Raw genomic sequence first — 19,746 nt, forward strand, 5'->3', positions numbered from 1 at the left:
ATGCCTTCCATGACTGCATTCGGGTTTATAATGTTATGTTAGTGATGAGTACAGATTCTGCTTATGGAAGTTGATCAAAGGGAGGGATGCAGTGAATGCTCTGGTGATTTCTGCATCGTCAAAACTTCCGTGGAGGAAGTATGTTTCGGGGCGGCATCTTTGTAAGTGGTATAAAATGGTTTACGATCATCGGAGGCGATCTTGAGATGAGATTCTGCCCCCTAGTGGTGATTCTATATTTATATCTGCAACTTAGAATTGTGTTTTCTAGCTGGAAATAAAGTCCCTTTTTTGAGTTTGTGTCACGTAAAAACAAAAATATGAAGGTTCGTTGCACACTGCGCTGTTGACAGAGTGAACTCTAGCTTCAGTAACACTATGTCAACAACAAAAGACGGATCGCAGAACAGTTGTGCGTTCAAGCTTGAGAAGAAAGTCACACAAGATTGTCTGAATGCAGGAGGACCCAAAGTTTGATTGTTATATTTATTAACAACGTTATAAATGTTGCCTTTACAACATTAATAGTAAAATATGCAAGGTAAAAAAGACATTCAAATTTTGATTCGTTGGGTGAAGTCTGGTAAGGTTGTCTTTTTATTTCGGAGTTAAAAGTAAGTAGCCCTTTTATGCAAAGTGAGTCCAAAAAAGTCTCAGTATTTTAAGAGATACAAATAATTGTGGTAAGTGAATAAGATTGTGTTTATTTCGGAAGAGTCCGTGAGGAAGAGGGGCCACAAACTGTTTTTTTTTTTCCATGTGGCTGCTCTCCAAAATGGGATGGGACGGGATGGGAGTCGTTCTCACCAGGATGGGACAGGTTTTTTTTTATTTTTTATTTTTTTTACTATGGCCCAGAATAGGACAGTACACATTTTTTTCTGTGTGTGTGTGTAGAGAGACGGGAGTGAAATTCCTGTGTCACCATCTAGTACACAGGTGTCAAACTCAAGGCCTATGGGGCCTGATCCGGTCCGCCACATCATTTTATGTGGCCCGCGAAGGCAAATCATGCTTCTTGCTTAAATACCACAATTTGCAAATTGTTGTCAATTTTAAAAACGTTGAAATATTGCAAGTATTTTTTTTGTTACAAATCACACTTTTAAAATGAATTGAATGGCAGTTAAACAAACAACATTTTCCTGGATTCTGATTTTGAAAACTAGTTATCCACCAGTTTGTTGTGTATAAGTAATAATAATAATGTGATATGATGATATTGGTTTAGTCCTAACGGCCCAACGAGTGAAACCAAAACTACGAATTTGAGTTTGACACCCCTGTTCTTGTTAGGAAAGGTTATTATGTAAATTGGCGCCACTGTTACACAACAGTGGTACAAATTGCAGAACGGCGTGCTCACAGACCCAATTCCAAAACTGTCTGAAGACAAAAGATTATTTATGTACATGCAATTAAAAAAAACAACATTTTAAACATGTCCCCTTTATATTTATTTTATTGGCACTCTTTCAAAACAATAATGAAGAAACCGCTGATGCTTAAGAGGCCGAAGAATGAAAAGCTGATCAGCAAACTAGCATGATCGCTACTTTATTGCAGAAAACATCGCTTTGAGAGTCTGCTGTAAAATGAGTCCGTACGTAAAAAGCAATAGATGAGGTGAAGGTGCTTATAGAGAGTATGTCGGGCACAGCTCGACAAGTGGCGAGACTGTTTAGCCAATCAGGGGATGGGAAGTCTATCTGGATTTATAGGGGAAATAAAAGATAAGGTCACTGTGTTGTAAGCTTTAATATTAATGCGCTATTTAATGACCCTTGCGGTGTTGGGAAGTAGCTTTTCGCTAATAGTAAGATATAGCTGCAGGCTCTTATTTGGTGTGCTGCTGCTGCTTCAGCCATGCTTCACAGCCTCCGTTTTTGGTGAATTACATGAAGATTTTTTTAAAACAGGATGAGGAGAATGAAACAGTCACCGGGCTGCTCTTCTCATTGTAACATCCTCTCTACATCGAGATGGCGCCACTTGTGACGACGAGCATAATGCATAATCTCAAAATAATTATCACACACTCCAAAAAAAGAGCACATTAAATCGTGTACTTGGCGAGAGCGTCATCGTCAAGTCGATGCTCACAACGGAAGTTGATGTCCCACACATTCTGACGGTAATCGTGTCACTCCACCTTGATGAATTGTGTGCCTACTTTGTATCACGTACCCTAGTTTGAAACCCTATAGTTTGAAACCTCAACCCTAACTTAATACCCTGCTTTGAAACCCTACTTTGAAACCTTACTCTAATGTAAAACCCTACTTTGAAACCCTAACCCTAGTGTGAACCCAAATTTGAAACCGTAACCCAAGTTTGAAACTCTGATTTCAAACCCTATCCCTAGTTTGAAACCCAACTTTGAAACCCTACCTCTAATTAAAACCTGACTTTGAAACCATAACCCTTGTTCTAAACACAACTTTGAAACCCCAATGCTATATTAAAACCCTAATTTGAAAAATTGTTCCTATTTTTATACACTACTTTGAAACCCTAAACTAGAATCAAACACTACATTGATACCCAAACCCTATCTTTTAACGCTTCGGATCGTAATCCTAGTTTAAAAGCCCAATTTGACACGTTAACCCTAATTAAAACTCACTATTGAATCAGGATTTGGTTTTCGATTGCGCAAGGCTGCTTAATGTTGTGAATTGTGTCTAAAAAAAGATTTTGTCCCCTTCACTCTTTCGTTTGCTTCCGCCCCCACATTCAGCCTGTCCAATAGAAACACCGGAGTTTGCGCCTCGGACCAATCAGCAATGAGGGATGCTATGAATGGAAGTTTTGGAGTTTGGAATAGATCGCGTGAAAAGATAGACACAACAGTCAGTGAGTGAGACGGACTGAGCGTGAAACGTGCACTTGTAGGAGCAAAGTACACCGACTGAGATCAATTTCCCCATTTGGTCTTCTCTAAACATGGATTAAATGCTGATAGAAAGTCGAAAAGAACTGCCTCTCTCTCTCTCCACCCCCAAGTGTGCGTCGAGGAGCTTGGCAGGTGTTCGCTCGCGAGGGAGCTGCTGGCTTCACTCAGTCTGCGCCCTGAGCTTCAACAGGGTGCCGGCGGGGCCACATTTGGACGACCACATCCCCGACGAGAGTTGACGGAACCCTGCAAGAAATTTCACGACTGTTGGATTGTCTGCGGACTACCGCGAAGGACTGGCTGGTCCGGGGTAAGACGGCGGCGGCGGCGAAAGGGCACCCGTGACGCAGCTGAAGAGCACGGATACCAGACGGTCCTTCGTCCGCTTTAAAAGCAACTTTTTGCCGCTTTCTAACAAACTCTCCCTCGTGTCGTAAAAACGTCCAAAAATACCGACTTTGAATTAAATTGTTCTCTAACCTGTTGTGCCGCCGGGGGTGCCGGCTGCGCTTAACCGAGGAAGGCGACCCCTCTGCGGGGAGAGTAAACCGTCTCGCTACCACGAGCTGCTCGCTAACTAGGAGTGTAGTACTAGTTGGGAGTACTAACTACCCGGTTAAGTGCGTGTGCTCTACATATCTCAACACCTGGAGTATTTGCGCTCATCGAATCAATTACGGAATTGATCCCTGGAGAGAGGCTTAATTTGGCTGGAATTTGCGTCCTTTTTTTAATCACCGCTGGAAAATCTTGGACAAAGTGGGATTGGAAGTCAATACATAAGAATTAGCAAAAAGTAAACACACTTACAAATCAATGGAAGCGAGGTGCACCGGTCGGGAAATGGAATATTTGGACTCCGCCACAGCTCGTCCGCATCGCCGGGTGCTCTAGCCGCGAAGTCTCACCCCCCTCTGCTGACTTTTGAACACCGAGGTCGACTGAAGTCCCCAGCCGTGAGCCGCAGCAGAACAAACGGATCTGGGAATTGGGACTTACTTTGCCGGGAGTGGACACTGTTGCCCGAGGCTCCCATGTTGGGATTTTGGTGGTTTGAAGGTTCCCCCGAGGTCGTGGAAGGATTCTCCCCGGGAAGTGTGAGGATGATGCTGAGAATCCGTCGGGGGCCTGTCTTGATCCTGCTGCTTCTTCTCGGCTGCAGCTGCCACATGTTGCACGGGCAAGGTAAAAAAAAGAAGGGTGCACACAGCTTTTTCTATGTAATTTTTTTAAATACTGCAAACAAAGTGCTTGCCCTTCGCATTTAACAGAGATGATCCCATGACATGCCATCTTGCAAGTGGGGTATTGTAAACTTGTGTTGTAAAGAAGGGATAAAGCTACAGTTGCTATTTGCATTTCCCCCCTATGCTTCACTCTGCAACATTAAATCAAGCCTTGTTTTTGAGAATTATGTGATGCAGATTGAGGTCTGTAGGATTAAGGTATTGTTCGCCTGCTTTGGGGAGAGTGTTGCAGTTTCCAAGCATTGATAATACCCCCACGCAAACCCCCCCCACACCCTATTAAGCAATGACATGCTTAACTGGGGCTCCTGATTTGACAAAAGCAACACATCCAGTTCACACATACAAACGTGGATCTTACTCATTCAGTTAAGTTCTTTACCGATTTCACCACTATACTGTATAATTGTTAAACGCAACAAAGAGAAATGAGAGTCATGATAAGATAATGATTCTTCATTGAAGTGTGCTGAGGTAATGATCCAATTCAGTGGGTACATGCATGCGTTTTGACGTTCGGACATCAGGGTGAACGTGTGTGTTTGGGGGGTGGAAGGAGGGGGGTGACGGTACTGGGTAAGAGCGGTCAAAACAAAGAAGCGAAGAAAAAGGTCAAGCCGGTGTCAGCACACAAATGTTCTTTGGGTCACAGATGGTGCGTGGTGGGCGAAGGCAGAGGCGTGGGGTTATGAGGAGGAGGAGGGAGTTGGAGGAATGTGTGTGAGGTGTCGGGGTGGGGTGGTAGTGGGGCTTTGAGTTATTTGTGAACGTCCGTAGAATTGGAAAGTGTCAGTGTCAGTGTGAAAGAAAAAACACAAGGCAGTCAAGGGACGGGGTGGGGGGCTGGTACCGGCTGGGGGAAGGCTGCTATTGGCAAAATGGGGAATACAGCTCTGCGGCGCGCCTCCCGTTTAATCGATGGCGGCGGTATGACAACACCTCAGTGTGTACTTTCTCCTTTTTTCAGTCGGCACATAGCCTATCTTCACCCCTCCATCCTGGGTGTTGGGGGAGGAGGTGTGAGGTGTACGTGCGGCATGGCTGCAGAGTCAGCTCCCACTCCCTACTCCCTCCTCCTCTATGCAATGTCACGGTCTCAGCAGCAGCATCAGCAGCAGCACCCAAGTTTACCCACAGACCTTAATTGATGGCTTGCCGCCTTATCTCCAAGTCTTACTTTTCTATCCATTCCAGTGTCGCATGGAAGAATGTGGACTATCTTGTCAACTAATCAACAGGTCCTGTGTGCCACTGTAATTGGCCCACTCCCCAAAGAAGGGTACTAAAAGATAGTTGGGCTATGGTCGAATCATTTTTAAATAACCAAATCCCTTTACAGCGTGAATGCAGTAAAATGTGGACTGAACGGACCAGTACGAAGTTATCGTGGTGGAAGCAAGTCTGAAGTGGATTTTTTTAAATGTGATAACTGAAAAAAAACAATGCAGGTTTTATGGCAGCAGGCAACTCAATTCAGGATATAATTTAAAATAGTCTTCAAGCTGTTTTTGCCACTTCCACTAAAATTTGCAGTCAACCTAAAAATGAGGATCATTACGCTTAGTTTTTTTAAACATACAAATATATTTTTTTAAAGTCTGCTACCATTTAATCAAAAAAATATAACAATGTTGCGAAGCAATGACCTTTAAGCTCCGATTTCACTGAGCGGCGAACAATTGAAAGTTTTTTCGAAGGCAGTGAATGTTGCGTTCACGTCGGAATACGTTCAATGTTGCTGTTGTTCGCAAAACGTTCGCCATTACAGGCGAACGTCTGCCAAATGTCTGACGACTGTTTGGTGAACATTTGCGTCCGTGAACGAACCCTGACGGACCTTGACGTGAATGTGCGTTTTTTTTTACCTTCGCCAACAGTTGGAAATGTTCACCCCTCAGTGGGATAGGGTCTTTCAGCAACGGATATTTGAACACAAACAGTGGTGATACATAAGTCCACAATTGACGTGACAATGCTCACAGCAAATCTTCGGCAAAGAATGACATATAGGATTACTCCTGAGGAGTTTTGATCCATTATACGGCCTCCCGTTGGCACCAGGAGCGGCACAATGTCAATTGAACTGAAGCAAAAAAAGGACATTTTTCTTATTAGAAACGCATTACAAAACAGTTTTGTGTCGTATTCTTATTGCATTGATAGACTGGAACAATCCAAAGCTTTTTTTTCTTTTTTAAGATATTCTGTGCCTTCCGTCACCAGCCTTTACTAGGACATTTTATTTTAGGTGGAGATGGATGAAATTCACGAGCAAAGTGTCATGACCCGTGTCTGCCACGTCAGTGTTTTTGTTGTCATTTTCTTCCCTCCTTCCTGCCATGTGCCTTTTGTTATTGTTTTCATCACCTCCCTGCCATGTGCCTTTGTTATTGTTTTCCTTCTCACCAGCTACGCACCTGTTCCTAGTCATCATCACGCACCTGTTCCTAGTCATCATCACGCACCTGCTTCCCATCTGCTCCCCTAAGTACCCGGACTATTTAAACCTTCCAGACCGACAACGCAGTGTCGGGTCATTACCCTGTTTGCCTCCTGTTGCCACGTCACCTCGGACTCTCACGACTTGCTCCCGTTGTTGCACTTGTCTTCGTTCCCTGTCCGCCTGGCTCGTTCCCGTCTCGTGTTTGGTCCTTGTCATCGTCCAGTTAGTCTTGTTCAGTTGCCTGTGTTGTTTATTTGCCCACGCCCCGTTGTTCGTCCCCACCAATCTCCACAATAAATCTCCTTAAAGCTTCACCTACCCCTGCTTCCTCGCTTCTTGGGTCCACCTCCTCATCGCCGCAAGGCGCCTCCTGACAGAATGACCCGACCTCGAAAGAAGGACCCAGCGAGGGGCTCGCGGCGGCGTCATGGACACCGCCGCACGGACCCCCCCCACCAACCCGCCGATCAGCTCAGCGCCACGTCTGCCACGCTCCCCGCTTCCCCAGATTACGAGGACTTGTTCGAAAAGACCACCTACCTTTTGGACTCCCGCCGCGCTGAGCTGGGGGCACGACTGGCCCAGATAGCGGAGCAGGTGGCCTCGATCGCGGAGAAGGGCGCCGCCGCGGTACCACCCCGGGAGGCTATCATGGAGCTGACAGCTCAGATGGCGGAGCTGGAGGTCAAGATGGTGGAGAGCATGAGGCTGGCCCAGCTGGCCGACCGACAGCTGGCTGAAAGGGGTCCCGCCTCCACGTCATCTGCCGCAACCCACGTCACCTCCACGCCAGCTGCAGCAACCCACGTCGCCTCCACGCCAGCTGCAGCAACCCACGTCGCCTCCACGTCAGAAGCAGCAACCCACGTCGCCTCCACGTCAGCTGCAGCAACCCATGCAGCCCCCACGTCAGCTGCACCGACCGTGCAGCCTCCGGTGCCTGCCCCTCACCAGCCTGCCGACCAGCCCCGTACCTCGTCTTCGTTTCACGGTAACGCCCTCGACTTCCCTCCCAACCTTCCTCCCCACTGTACCATTGATTCCGATTCCGACGACAATTTTGATCACCAGGCCAATTCACCCACTCACGCTTTAGTTGATAATGATTTAGCAGAAGTTTTTGAGCACTACGCCCCGCACGTTTTTGTCGACTCGGATCACGAGTACGATGCCGACTACATTTACGCCTTGTTAGACGCTCAGCGCACCCCGGACACAGTTAGTACCAGTCACCTTCTTCCCCCCGAACCATTCCTGACACCCTTTTCGTTCGAGTCTTTCAAGACCACCTCCCACTCCACCTCGCGCGCTTCACGTCCAAAATCTCGGAAGTCACGGTCACGTCGTTCCCCTCGTTCACCATCGGTTTTAGCACCTGCTCACGTTCCCCTGGCACCCCCTAGCTCGCGTTCACCAGCCCCTGTAACCTTGGTCCCGCGTGTTCCCCATTCCCCTGATTCCCTATGGCGGCAGGCTGATAGGGATCAGGGCCCCCGGTTCGGCTGTGCCCGGACCGACTGCTGCATCCGGCCCTCTGTCGCCCCCCCGCCAGCTAATGAGCTTTGTCCCGGCTCCTCTCCAGCCGCAGCGTCCCATCCCGGCTCTCTGCCAGCTGCTGAGCCCCGTCTCAGCTCCCCGCTAGCTGCTGAGCCCCGTTCCGGTTCCTCCCCAGCTGCTGAGCCCCTTTTCGGCTCCCCGCCAGCTGCTGAGTCCCGTCCCGGCTCCTCTCCAGCCGCAGCGTCCCGTCCGGGCTCTCTGCCAGCTGCTGAGCCCCGTCTCAGCTCCCCGCTAGCTGCTGAGCCCCGTTCCGGCTCCTCCCCAGCTGCTGAGCCCCTTCCCGGCTCCCCGTCAGCTGCTGAGCCCCTTCCCGGCTCCCCGTCAGCTGCTGAGCCCCTTCCCGGCTCCCCGCCAGCTGCTGAGCCCCTTCCCGGCTCCCCGCCAGCTGCCGAGCCCCTTCCCGGCTCCCCGCCAGCTGCCGAGCCCCGTTCCGGTTCCCCGCCAGCTGCCGCGCCCCGTGCCGGCTCCCCGCCAGCAGATGAGTCCCGTTCCGGCTCCCCGCCAGATGATAAGCCCCGTCCCGGTTCCCCCCGAGCTGCTGGGGCCTGTTCTGGCCTCCCGAGAGCTGCTGACCCCCGCTCCGGCGCCTCGCCAGCGCTTCAAGTTCCTGTTCCGGCGGAGCACGTCCTGCGTCCGCCACCAGTCCCTGTTCCGGCGGAGCACGCCCTGCGTCCGCCACCAGTCCCTGTTCCAGCGGAGCACGCCATGCGTCCGCCACAAGTCCCAGTTCTGGCGGAGCACGTTCGGCGTCCGCCACAAGTCCCTGGTCCGGCGGAGCACGCCCTGCGTCCGCCACCAGTCCCTGTTCCGGCGGAGCACGTCCTGCGTCCGCCACAAGTCCCTGTTCCGGCGGAGCACGTCCTGCGTCCGCCACAAGTCCCTATCCCGGCGGAGCACGCCCTGTGTCCGCCATCAGTCCCTGTTCCGGCGGAGCACGCCCTGCGTCCGCCACCAGTCCCTGTTCCGGCGGAGCACGCCCTGCGTCCGCCACCAGTCCCTGTTCCGGCGGAGCACGCCATGCGTCCGCCACAAGTCCCAGTTCTGGCGGAGCACGTTCGGCGTCAGCCACAAGTCCCTGTTCCTGCGGAGCACGCCATGCGTCCGCCACAAGTCCCTGTTCTGGCGGAGCACGTTCTGTGTCCGCCACAAGTCCCTGTTCTGGCGGAGCACGTTCTGTGTCCGCCACAAGTCCCTGTTCTGGCGGAACACGTCCTGCGTCCGCCCCAAGTCCCTGTACCGGCGGAGCACTCCATGCGTCCGCCCCAAGTCCCTGTTCCGGCGGAGCACGCCATGCCTCCGCCACAAGTCCCTGTTCCGGCGGAGCACGTCCTGCGTCCGCCACAAGTCCCTGTTCCGGCGGAGCACGCCATGCGTCCGCCACAAGTCCCTATCCCGGCGGAGCACGTTCTGCGTCCGTCCCCAGTCCCTGTTCCGGCGGAGCAGGCCCCGCGTCTGCCACAAGTCACAGTTCTGGCGGAGCACGCCTTGCGTCCGTCACAAGTCCCTGTCGCGGCGGAGCACGCCCTGCGTCCGCTACCAGTCCCGGTCCCCGCTGCGCCCGGCCCGCCGCGGCTCCAAGTCCCGTTCTCGGCGGCGTCCGATGAACCGCCGTCGCCTCTCGCCTCTGGCCCTGCGGTGCCAGATGAACCACCGCCACTTCTCGCCTCCGTGTCGGCGGCGTCCGACGATCCACTACCGCTCCAGATTCCTGCCTCAGCGGTGGACGATGACCAGCCGCCGCCTGCCGCCCTTGCCTCGGCGGCATCCGACGAACCGCCGCCACTCCACGTTCCTGTCTCAGCGGGGTTGGAGGACCAGCCGCCGTGCCACGTTCCGGTCTCGGCGGGGTTCGAGGACCAGCCGCCACTCCACGTTCCTGTCTCGGCGGGGTTCGAGGACCAGCCGCCGCTCCACGTTCCTGTCTCGGCGGGGTTCGAGGACCAGCCGCCGCTCCACGTTCCTGTCCCGGCGGGGTGCGATGACCTGCCGCCGCTCCACGTTCCTGTCTCAGCGGGGTTCGAGGACCAGCCGCCGTGCCACGTTCCGGTCTCGGCGGGGTTCGAGGACCAGCCGCCACTCCACGTTCCTGTCTCGGCGGGGTTCGAGGACCAGCCGCCGCTCCACGTTCCTGTCTCGGCGGGGTTCGAGGACCAGCCGCCGCTCCACGTTCCTGTCCCGCGGGCACTCGACGATCATCCGCCGCTCCAAGTTCCCGTCCCGCCGGCGTTCGACGACCAGCCACAGCTCCACGTTCCTGCTTCGGCGGGGCTCGACGACCTGCCGCCGCTCCACGTTCCTGTCTCGGCGGGGTTCGACGACCAGCCGCCGCTCCACGTTCCTGACTCGGCGGGGCTGGACGACCAGCCGCCGCTCCACGTTCCGGTCTCGGGTGCGCCCGGACGTCCGCCTGAGTGTTCACGGGTGGACTTGTTGATCGGGCCTCCCGGACGCCCGCCTGAATGGCCCCGTCGGGACTTGCTGGTCTGGCCCCCTGGACATCCGCCAGACTGGCCTATTCCGCGGGCCTTGGTCCCGCCTCCCGGACGTCCGCCCGAATGGCCCCGTCGGGACTCGCTGGTCTGGCCCCCTGGACATCCGCCAGACCAGCCTAGTTCGCGGGCCTTGGTCCCGCCTCCCGGACGTCCGCCCGAATGGCCCCGTCGGGGCTCGCTGGTCTGGCCCCCTGGACATCCGCCAGACCGGCCTAGTTCGCGGGCCTTGGTCCCACCTACCGGCCCCCTTCCGCCCACCCTCGTTCTTGGACTTGGTTTCATTTTTGACTGTTTTCGTTTGGGACGTCTGGAAGCCGTCCCTTGAGGGGGGGGTACTGTCATGACCCGTGTCTGCCACGTCAGTGTTTTTGTTGTCATTTTCTTCCCTCCTTCCTGCCATGTGCCTTTTGTTATTGTTTTCATCACCTCCCTGCCATGTGCCTTTGTTATTGTTTTCCTTCTCACCAGCTACGCACCTGTTCCTAGTCATCATCACGCACCTGCTTCCCATCTGCTCCCCTAAGTACCCGGACTATTTAAACCTTCCAGACCGACAACGCAGTGTCGGGTCATTACCCTGTTTGCCTCCTGTTGCCACGTCACCTCGGACTCTCACGACTTGCTCCCGTTGTTGCACTTGTCTTCGTTCCCTGTCCGCCTGGCTCGTTCCCGTCTCGTGTTTGGTCCTTGTCATCGTCCAGTTAGTCTTGTTCAGTTGCCTGTGTTGTTTATTTGCCCACGCCCCGTTGTTCGTCCCCACCAATCTCCACAATAAATCTCCTTAAAGCTTCACCTACCCCTGCTTCCTCGCTTCTTGGGTCCACCTCCTCATCGCCGCAAGGCGCCTCCTGACACAAAGGTTGATCCTACTGATCTCGCCATTTCTCTCTCTCCGTTCCTCTGCGCCCCCCCACAGTCAATCGATGCCCACACCCTCATAAATGCAAGGCTTTATACGAGCCAACCCTCGTCTCAGGGAGCACATTTAAATAAGCTCATCGATCTTTCATTTTAGAGTTTAAGTGACGGCAGCATTTTACTGTCTCTCCTCCCCGGGCCCCCCTCTTCCTCCGCCTGCCTCTCATCTGTTCACCTCTCCTCTCTCCCTCCTTTTATTCATAACTTATCCCGCCGCTTCCCGACTGCCCCCCGTGTCATTGAGTGGGTTCAGCCCCACAGCTGTTGGACTGATTTACTTTTCCGGCATGGATACTTGACAGAGCCTCATTCAGTACATTACATTCAAATGGGGAGTCGACTACGTTTAATTGACAATATTCATCATTTCCTATGTCGAAAGCAGGATGAATCCCCCCCCAAAAAATGCTGCGGTGAAGGGTGAAGTCTTGGCGCCCATTGTAAATTGACAACACCCTTGTTTTAATTCAGCTGCATCCTTTTATGAGCCCTGAAAGAGTTCCATGTAAAATTAGTCAGATGCCTAAAGTCAGCTGAGGTTAACATAACAACAGTGACGCGGATCATTTGTTCTCTAACAGCTGTGCTGGTTACTCTGCAATAATGATAATGGTTTATAAGTATACAAAGTATCATGAAAAAACACGGCTCGTCGTCGTTAATATTCCTAACCTTGGCCAAGGTAACAGCGGCGTGTGCAAATTCTGCAATGAGAATTATTCACTCGTATGAGTTGTTTGAAAAATTACAGAAGTGATGTCACAAAAGACATTTTTCAAATTCAAAAGACCAACAATGCATTTTCCCCTTGAAGTAACCCGTCGTCTAATGCACTTTTCCAGCCTATTTCTGGTAAAGACGTCTACCGTGACACATGGTGGTATTAGTCATAATAAAAGTAATTATAGACACCTATGTCGCACCAGCTGTTGTTTTATTCCACGAGAGGGAAGAAAATGATAAGAGGTGCGGTGTTTATTTATTCTGACAATCAATTGGGAGTGGACTTGAGGAGCATATGACATCACATAATTGTGATACGTCAAACAAAATTAACCTCAATAAATAAGCATTTGGTCAACCGTGTCAGCCTTCAGATTTGCTGTTTGATTATGTGAGGACCGATCACAGACATGGCTGAGGGCCAAGAACATTTAAAGGCGTAAAGGTGTTCGGAACAATTGCTGATTGTGGCCGACGTTATGAAAAAAAAAAAAATCCCCAAATTGCACTTGTCTCCAAGTTTAAAACAACCGGCGGTTTTTGGAACTTCCAGTAACATAAATTTTCGTCATCCTGACTCACTTTTAATGGGTCTACGAATATATTTAGGTCTGATCCTTTTTCACCGCTCACTCCTCAGCATCAAACAGTTGAACCAAACATGAAAATGTGCTTTAACGTTTTGTGATGAGGAGAGGGCAAATGAGAGCCATCATTTAACAAAATAGATTTGCATCATCCACACCCCTTTACTTTTCGACCTCTTTAACAAACTTGTTCATTGGGAATTGTTTTGGGACTTTATCTACCTTCTGTTTCTGATATTCCCGTCGAAAGCTATGCACACAGCCTCGTCGATGTTCTCAATTACTTGAGGATTTCCAGGTTGTATATAAATCCTTTCCCTACTGTGTTTTACTTTCTTTCAAGTAGTTTGAATATCAGAGACCTCAGGGGTCACACAGAAGGCAGCAGTGCGAATGATTCTGTGATCGATGTCTGGGTTAAACAGGTTTAAGAGAGAGTGAGGTCCCTGGTCGTCTCCCTTATTTCTTGTCTGTCAGCAGCAAAAAAAGAAAAATCACCAGGCCTCTGCAGTCATGTGACATTTTGTAAATTTTTTTTGTGCCTGTGTGTGTCACCCTGTGCACAAACGGTGGACTATTGTATCGCTTCATGCAAGTTGTGCAATGTTAAATTTATGCTTACAAGACCGTTTCAGAAGTGTGACAGTCAGTCTTAGAAATAGAATGTAGTTTATAAGGCAGGTGTGGGCAAACCTTTGGATTGGCGGGCCACAATGGGTTCTAAAATTTGACAGAGGGGCCGGACCAGGAGCAGATGGATGGAGTGTTTTGGTAACCTCACCTCATCTGAAAAAAAAAATACTTTTAATTTTAAATGAAAGTGAACAAACAAAAGCATGACAACCATACATTTGTCTTTGAGAAACCACAGTATTTAGAAAATAAAACATTAACAAGGTTTATTCATTCAATTTTTTTCAAGTTCAGCGGACCGGAATAAAACGTTTAACGGGCTTCCTGTGGCCCCCAGGCCGTAGTTTGGCCACACCTGTTATGAGGGATTAAAAGGCGGGTGCACTAAGAAGGGTGCCGGTCTTCTGTGTTCGTACTCGTAATTGATGGCGAATTCTTTGAGCCGGCGAAGTTCTTCTGGAGAAGTTACTGTGTGCTGAATTGGCATCCTCACGCAACAGTGTTACTCTTTGACACCGAGAACGAAGCGTGTTTTTTTTTTTTTTTTTCTTAATATGCAGCACACAATAGTGCAGTCTTACATCATGTTGCTGACATTGATGGCTGACTTAAACGTTTGTAACGTAAATGTTTGAAAGACTTTTGCAAAACCGTCATCGCAGACGTCGGCATAACTGGCAAGATTTACCGAGGTTTCGTGAGACTTCAGGCTCTTGGCAGTGTTTCAAGTGCATGCTGAAGCAGCAGGTGGCGCTATTACCACGAACTAGTTTGAGCTCACTGGCACACGCTGTCAACCGACGGTCTTACCAAGAAAAACTTGCTCACAATTTGTGGGGGGATAGGGAGCAGGCCAGCCAAAGAAATTCTTTAAAAAATGTTGATAAATCTCCAATATGCATTTTCTAGAAAAAAAAAAAAAATCATACTGTTATGGACGTGGCCTTAGAGTATTAGACGTGTATTTCATTTCACTTCCCTTGAGAGAGTAACATTCTGCCGCTCCCATCAATTTTCGTCCATTTGTTGTTGTTGAGGTTTGATTCAAGGACCTTGCTCTGTGTCTACAATACTGGAAAGAAATTATTAGAATTCACGGCAGAAAAATGCTTTCTTTTGAAGGAATCCAAATGGTTAACGGTTGATGCACAAAAAACGGATGTACTGAATAGAACTGCAGCTATTGAAAATGTTGGGTTTGCGCATAGTCTACTGAAAATTCCATCGAATGATCAAATATTCATATAAATGCACTCACTTTCTCGCCAGAATTCAATTAAATTTCGCTTTGCAAACTAACATCAACAGGAACCTTCGGCTAAAATCCAGTTAGTTAAGGTAAGCCAATTTTAGGATAAAAATGTAAACTTCATCGTAGTTATTAGCCAATGTTTCATCGACGATTACGACAGAATGTAGGATTGTAAATAACCTCTCACAGCCTGCAGCTTGGTATTTCTTTCATTTTGCATTTTTAAAGTGAAATTTGTTGTGTAACGAATATTTAGAAGGTTGGGAACCATGTTGGGGGCAGGGGACACAACAGCATGATAGATAAATAGTAAAGCCCCCCCCGCCCCCCCCACAAAATAAAAGAATTAAATGATACCAATTAAAAAATGTCTTCCTCTACTTTTCACTTTTCGTTTGATCCGAAAAACAAGGGATGACTGTATAGCATAAACAAATTTCCCTGCGGCTTCTCGACGGTGCACACCAAATAAACGGGTAACCGAGACAGAATTCTGAAAGCTTTTTTTTTCACTGTGGTACTCAAATTACTCAAAGACTCGTTTCACTCCTATTACTGATGTGCGAACTGACGTACTAAGAAATAATTTGTGGCTTTTTTATATACTTATTATAGTAAAAAAACAGAAGGGTTGGATTTTTTTTCTCCTGGAAACAGGTTGCAGACTCGATGGTCAAAATGTTACATAATCTGACCAGTAGTTTGGCCTGCAGACCATAAGTAAATGAATCTTTATTAACCAGGTGGAAAACAGAATCCTAAATATCTCCAGATAATAAAATGGCAAACAGCGACGTTCATTCAACATTTCAATCCTGGCAGCCTTGAATTCCGTCTAGTCATTTAAAAGCAATGCTATTAGAAGTCTCACAATGTCGAGTTGACCTTCTCCTCCAATTTTTAAATCAGTATTTGAATTAGAAATGTACCCATGGCGCAAACCATGAACAGTTATTTTTTTCATCCTCCATTCGCAGGCTGGCAATTATAAAGCGACTCCTGAAACAATTACTGGATGATTCATCAAATAACTCAAATAATTTGAGCAAAAACAGGTTTATGCACAATCTCAGCTTCAAAGCAACATTTTGACAATTTTCAGTTCTCTTGTTGTGATGTAGATACACTACTCATTATTCGAGTACCTGTCCACTTCGTAGATGGTAACCGCCTATATTTTGATCCTTTTCCATGAAAACCCTTGACAAGAATTTCCAGATTGTGACCGCGGAGGGGCATAGATAATACCTCTACCTCACAGGCACATGTTAATAATGCAAAATTAATTTTTATCCAATTACTTGATTAATTGATGAGATAATCGGTAGAATACTCAATTCTGAAAATATACCATTGCTGCATCTCCAGTATTTAGCCACCGGATTTTGAGCTCCTTTTGTCAATCAGTCATCGCATTCAGACTCAAAACCTAACCCTCGTCTGTAGTTGTTGGAACTTAGTTGACCCAAACAAATGAATTACTTGCATTGTATTATAACTTCAAAATTGAATTTGGTTTGCACTAGAATTTGGGAGATATGGTGATAATATTATGCAAAATTTATATTCTGACTATGGTAAATTCAGGGATGAGAAGTGTTGTGAGACAAATCCTTTTATTTGGAGAACATGGGAAACATCACAGGTACACCCTTCCATCCCAATCGTTCACTTGGCTGCTCACAGCAAATTCACATTGTTCAGCCTCTGCATGTTCCTCCCCGAAACACCTTTTCTTTTTGAAGACTTCTTTTGCTGCAGTGATGTTTGAATTTTGAATTTTGCCTTGGCGTAGTGAACCGCCAGTCCCTGGGTATTAGTGAGGTTGTGATGACAACCGAACAAGTGTCACATTTGCGTGATTGTGTACTTTGTGTATTAGAGCTCCGTGATTTGCTTGTTCAGTACACAAGCTGCACCCTTCTGCAGGTGCGTGTTCCCAGTGCGAAGCGTTTGATCCGCCACAGGTGTTTGAGAGGCAGGCTGGCTTCACATTCATTCGCAAACGCGTGTGTGTGTGTGTGTGTGTGTGGGTGTGTCTGTATCACTTTTGTAAGCTCCAAGCGAGAAAAAAAGAGATCCTTTTTTATGTCACCTTGGAATAAGCAGAAATTGCTGTTTTGTAAACGTGCGTGTGTGTGTCTGGCCAGAGTTTTTTTTAAACCTGTTCCTTTGATCAAGACGGAGGAGGGCTTCACCGTGGCAGGTGGCTCCAGACTTGGCATGCGCAACAGATGGCCAAATTAAAGCAAAAGCGCCTGAGTTTGTTGTGCATTTATAAAGCGTTCCTTAATTTTATTAATGTATGGATATTACACAGGCATCTGTTTGCTATCTCACGTGAGCGAGTTTTTGTTGCTCGGACCTGACAAATACGACAACCAAAAGTCTATGTAGTACAGCATTAACATTTTCAAATAAGTTCACTACTCAATGGGCTGGATTCACTTTTTTTTTTTTTTCGTAAATTGTTCGATCCAGTTTCTTTCATTTTAGGGAGCTGGCTAAAGTAAAGCCCCTTCTTTCTCAGCAGCACTTAGAAACACTAATCCATGCCAAGCACTTTACTTTGGAGTCAGCCAGTCCTCTCTCAGGCGCCTCCAACTGGTGCAAAATGCAAAGAGAAATGGGCAAAAATGTCAGCGTCCATGTGTGTAAAGATAATGGAGACATTTATTATTTTATTTTATTTTTTTACTTTTAAAAATTTGAACTGAATTGCCTGCCAGTCTGCCGACACTACCAGTTAGACAACGAACCCGTGATTTTTTGCCTTATGTGTCAACAGACCCAACCAAACAGAACATACAAAACTACAAACAGAAAACAGTTCAAATTTATTCAGTCAGTGAAATTCACACCAACAAAATGCCTTCAGGCAAAAGTTCTAATCTTCCACAAGTTCAAATCCACCTGGTCTCAGACAAGGTAATATCAGGAAGAGTGCACTTTTGTGACATGCTTCTGTTCCTGTGAGTCCAGAATGCTAGATGTGACTCAAGCCTCCAGTCTGAGAGAATCAATGCGCACAAGACTGGAATGCTCAGGTGGAAACCAATCAAGTTTTTGGCACATGGAAAGAATGAATAGAAGAGAAGAGGGAAGAAATACCTGCTCAAGTGAAAAGCACATTCCTCATCTGGAAGGCTGAACCTTTCTGTCGCTTTGACGAAGCTTCTTGGCTGATGGACACTTCTGTGCTGAGTCAAGATTCTGGCGCTTACACTTCTTTTATTTTTTCCTAAAAATGTATCTGTAATATAAGAGTTTTTATGCATGGTTGGGAGGTATTTGCGTAGAACGTCGGTCGTGGGTTCGATTCCGGCCCCGGCCATCCTGTGTGGAGTTTGCATGTTCTCCCCGTGCCAGTGTGGTTTTTCTCCGGGTACTCTGGTTTCCTCCCACATTCCAAAAACATGCATGGCAGGTTGATTGGACACTCGAAATTGCCCTTAGGTGTGAGTGTGAGCGCGGATGGTTGTTCGTCTTTGTGTGCCTTGCGATTGGCTGGCAACCAGTTCAGGGTGTCCCCCGTCTACTGCCCGAGACAGCTGGGATAGGCTCCAACACCGCGCCCCTCGTGAGGGGAAGCGGTACAGATGATGGATGGATGGAAAGAAGTGAATATGAATTATAGTCTTGTTTTATGTTTTGGTTCAAAATGTGGACATTATTTTTTGACAGAATATTAATCGTTCGACTTTGCCAGAGGCAGAACACATTGAGATCCTGGCCAAAACAGAGGTGGGCAACGCCGGTCCTTGATGGCCGGATATTCCGGATCTTTTATATGTCTCCCTGCTCCAACACACCAGATTCAAATGATTAAAATCATTATCCTGCTTCTGCAGAGCTTGTTGATGAGCTGATCATTTGAATCAGGTTTGTTGACGCAGAGGGACATACAACACAGCCAGGATACCGGCCCCTTGAGGACTGGACTTGCCCACCCCTGTGGTAGACCGTGGAGCAAACTGTAGTGCGACTGAGAGCTCCCATCTCAATTTTGTCTGTCATGAATACTGTGATAGACCATGTGAAAACTTAGCAAGACTTAAATACGGAGGAAAAAATGGGGTGAAAGGGGTTGCGGCTCGCCAGGAAGGAGCGTTTGGTACCAAACTGAACCGCACCGGGCAGTAGGATCAAGACTTTCAAAGAAAGGAATTATTATTTCAGTGTCGAGAATTTATAAGGATGACTACCTCAGTTTACGCAAAATGTCTGCCTCATTTCAGACTGATATTCCCAATGTAATGAAAGGGACCGTTTTGACTGACATGTTGATTTGATGATAATTAGAGGACGTTGACCGAAGAATGTGAAAATGAATGGCGAAGGATAAGATGAGAAAATCTGCATAAAAGAAGAGAAGTAATCAAACGGGTGTGGTAAGAAAATAGGATGAAAGAGTGAAGAGTGTGTCAGAATTTTGGGTCAGTGGAGAAGACGGATAGATGCGACAGGACAGCACAGAAAGGAAGGAACGTGGTGGAGGCAGTCTGAGATTCGTAGTCTTGACAGATGAAGCAAATTCCTCAAAGAAATCAAAAGTAGTTTGATGCTTAATGGACTTGGCTCATCTCCTCCCAATACCATTCGTCTCTATACTTTTATGCAATCATTGGACATAATTTCTCTCTCTCTTGCACATTTTCCATTCTATAACCGAGAAGCCCAACAACGGCAGACTCTTCTCACGTTTTACCATCTTGTGGTAAAGTAAATGTGTCCTCTCTCCGCAGATTTACTGTGTTCCGTTTGTGTGGGAGGAGAAAAGCAAACAAATGAAAGCATTGGCGTGGAGAGAAAGGAGAAATTAATTATCCCATTTGCTTGTTCATGCAAACTCCTCTCTGTTGCACCATGCAGCAGCCTGCTTCAGTGTTTGCACACAGACACACAATCTCATAAGCTCAGTCATCTTGTGTTATATTATAAACTACTGGCTTTCGCTGCTTTTGGCATTGTGCTTGTGTATTGACTCAGCAAAATGTC

General features: G+C 48.1%; 1 protein-coding gene across 2 annotated transcripts in view; it reads left to right on the forward strand.

Moving 5' to 3' along the window:
* The first annotated feature begins 2,848 nt into the window (after positions 1-2,848).
* sdk1b (sidekick cell adhesion molecule 1b) overlaps positions 2,849-19,746 on the forward strand; it is a 285,070-nt gene continuing 268,172 nt past the window's right edge. For both annotated transcript variants that reach the window (XM_088302023.1, XM_088302024.1), the window contains exon 1: positions 2,849-4,081. In XM_088302023.1, the coding sequence (XP_088158149.1) occupies positions 3,931-4,081 (151 nt within the window). In that variant the 5' untranslated portion in view covers positions 2,849-3,930. The remainder of the gene's footprint in view (positions 4,082-19,746) is intronic.

Source organism: Idiotropiscis lumnitzeri, chromosome 8 (genome assembly GCF_059441095.1).
Source record: "Idiotropiscis lumnitzeri isolate Australia: NSW breed Sydney's pygmy pipehorse chromosome 8, RoL_Ilum_1.0, whole genome shotgun sequence".
Lineage (NCBI taxonomy): Eukaryota > Metazoa > Chordata > Actinopteri > Syngnathiformes > Syngnathidae > Idiotropiscis > Idiotropiscis lumnitzeri.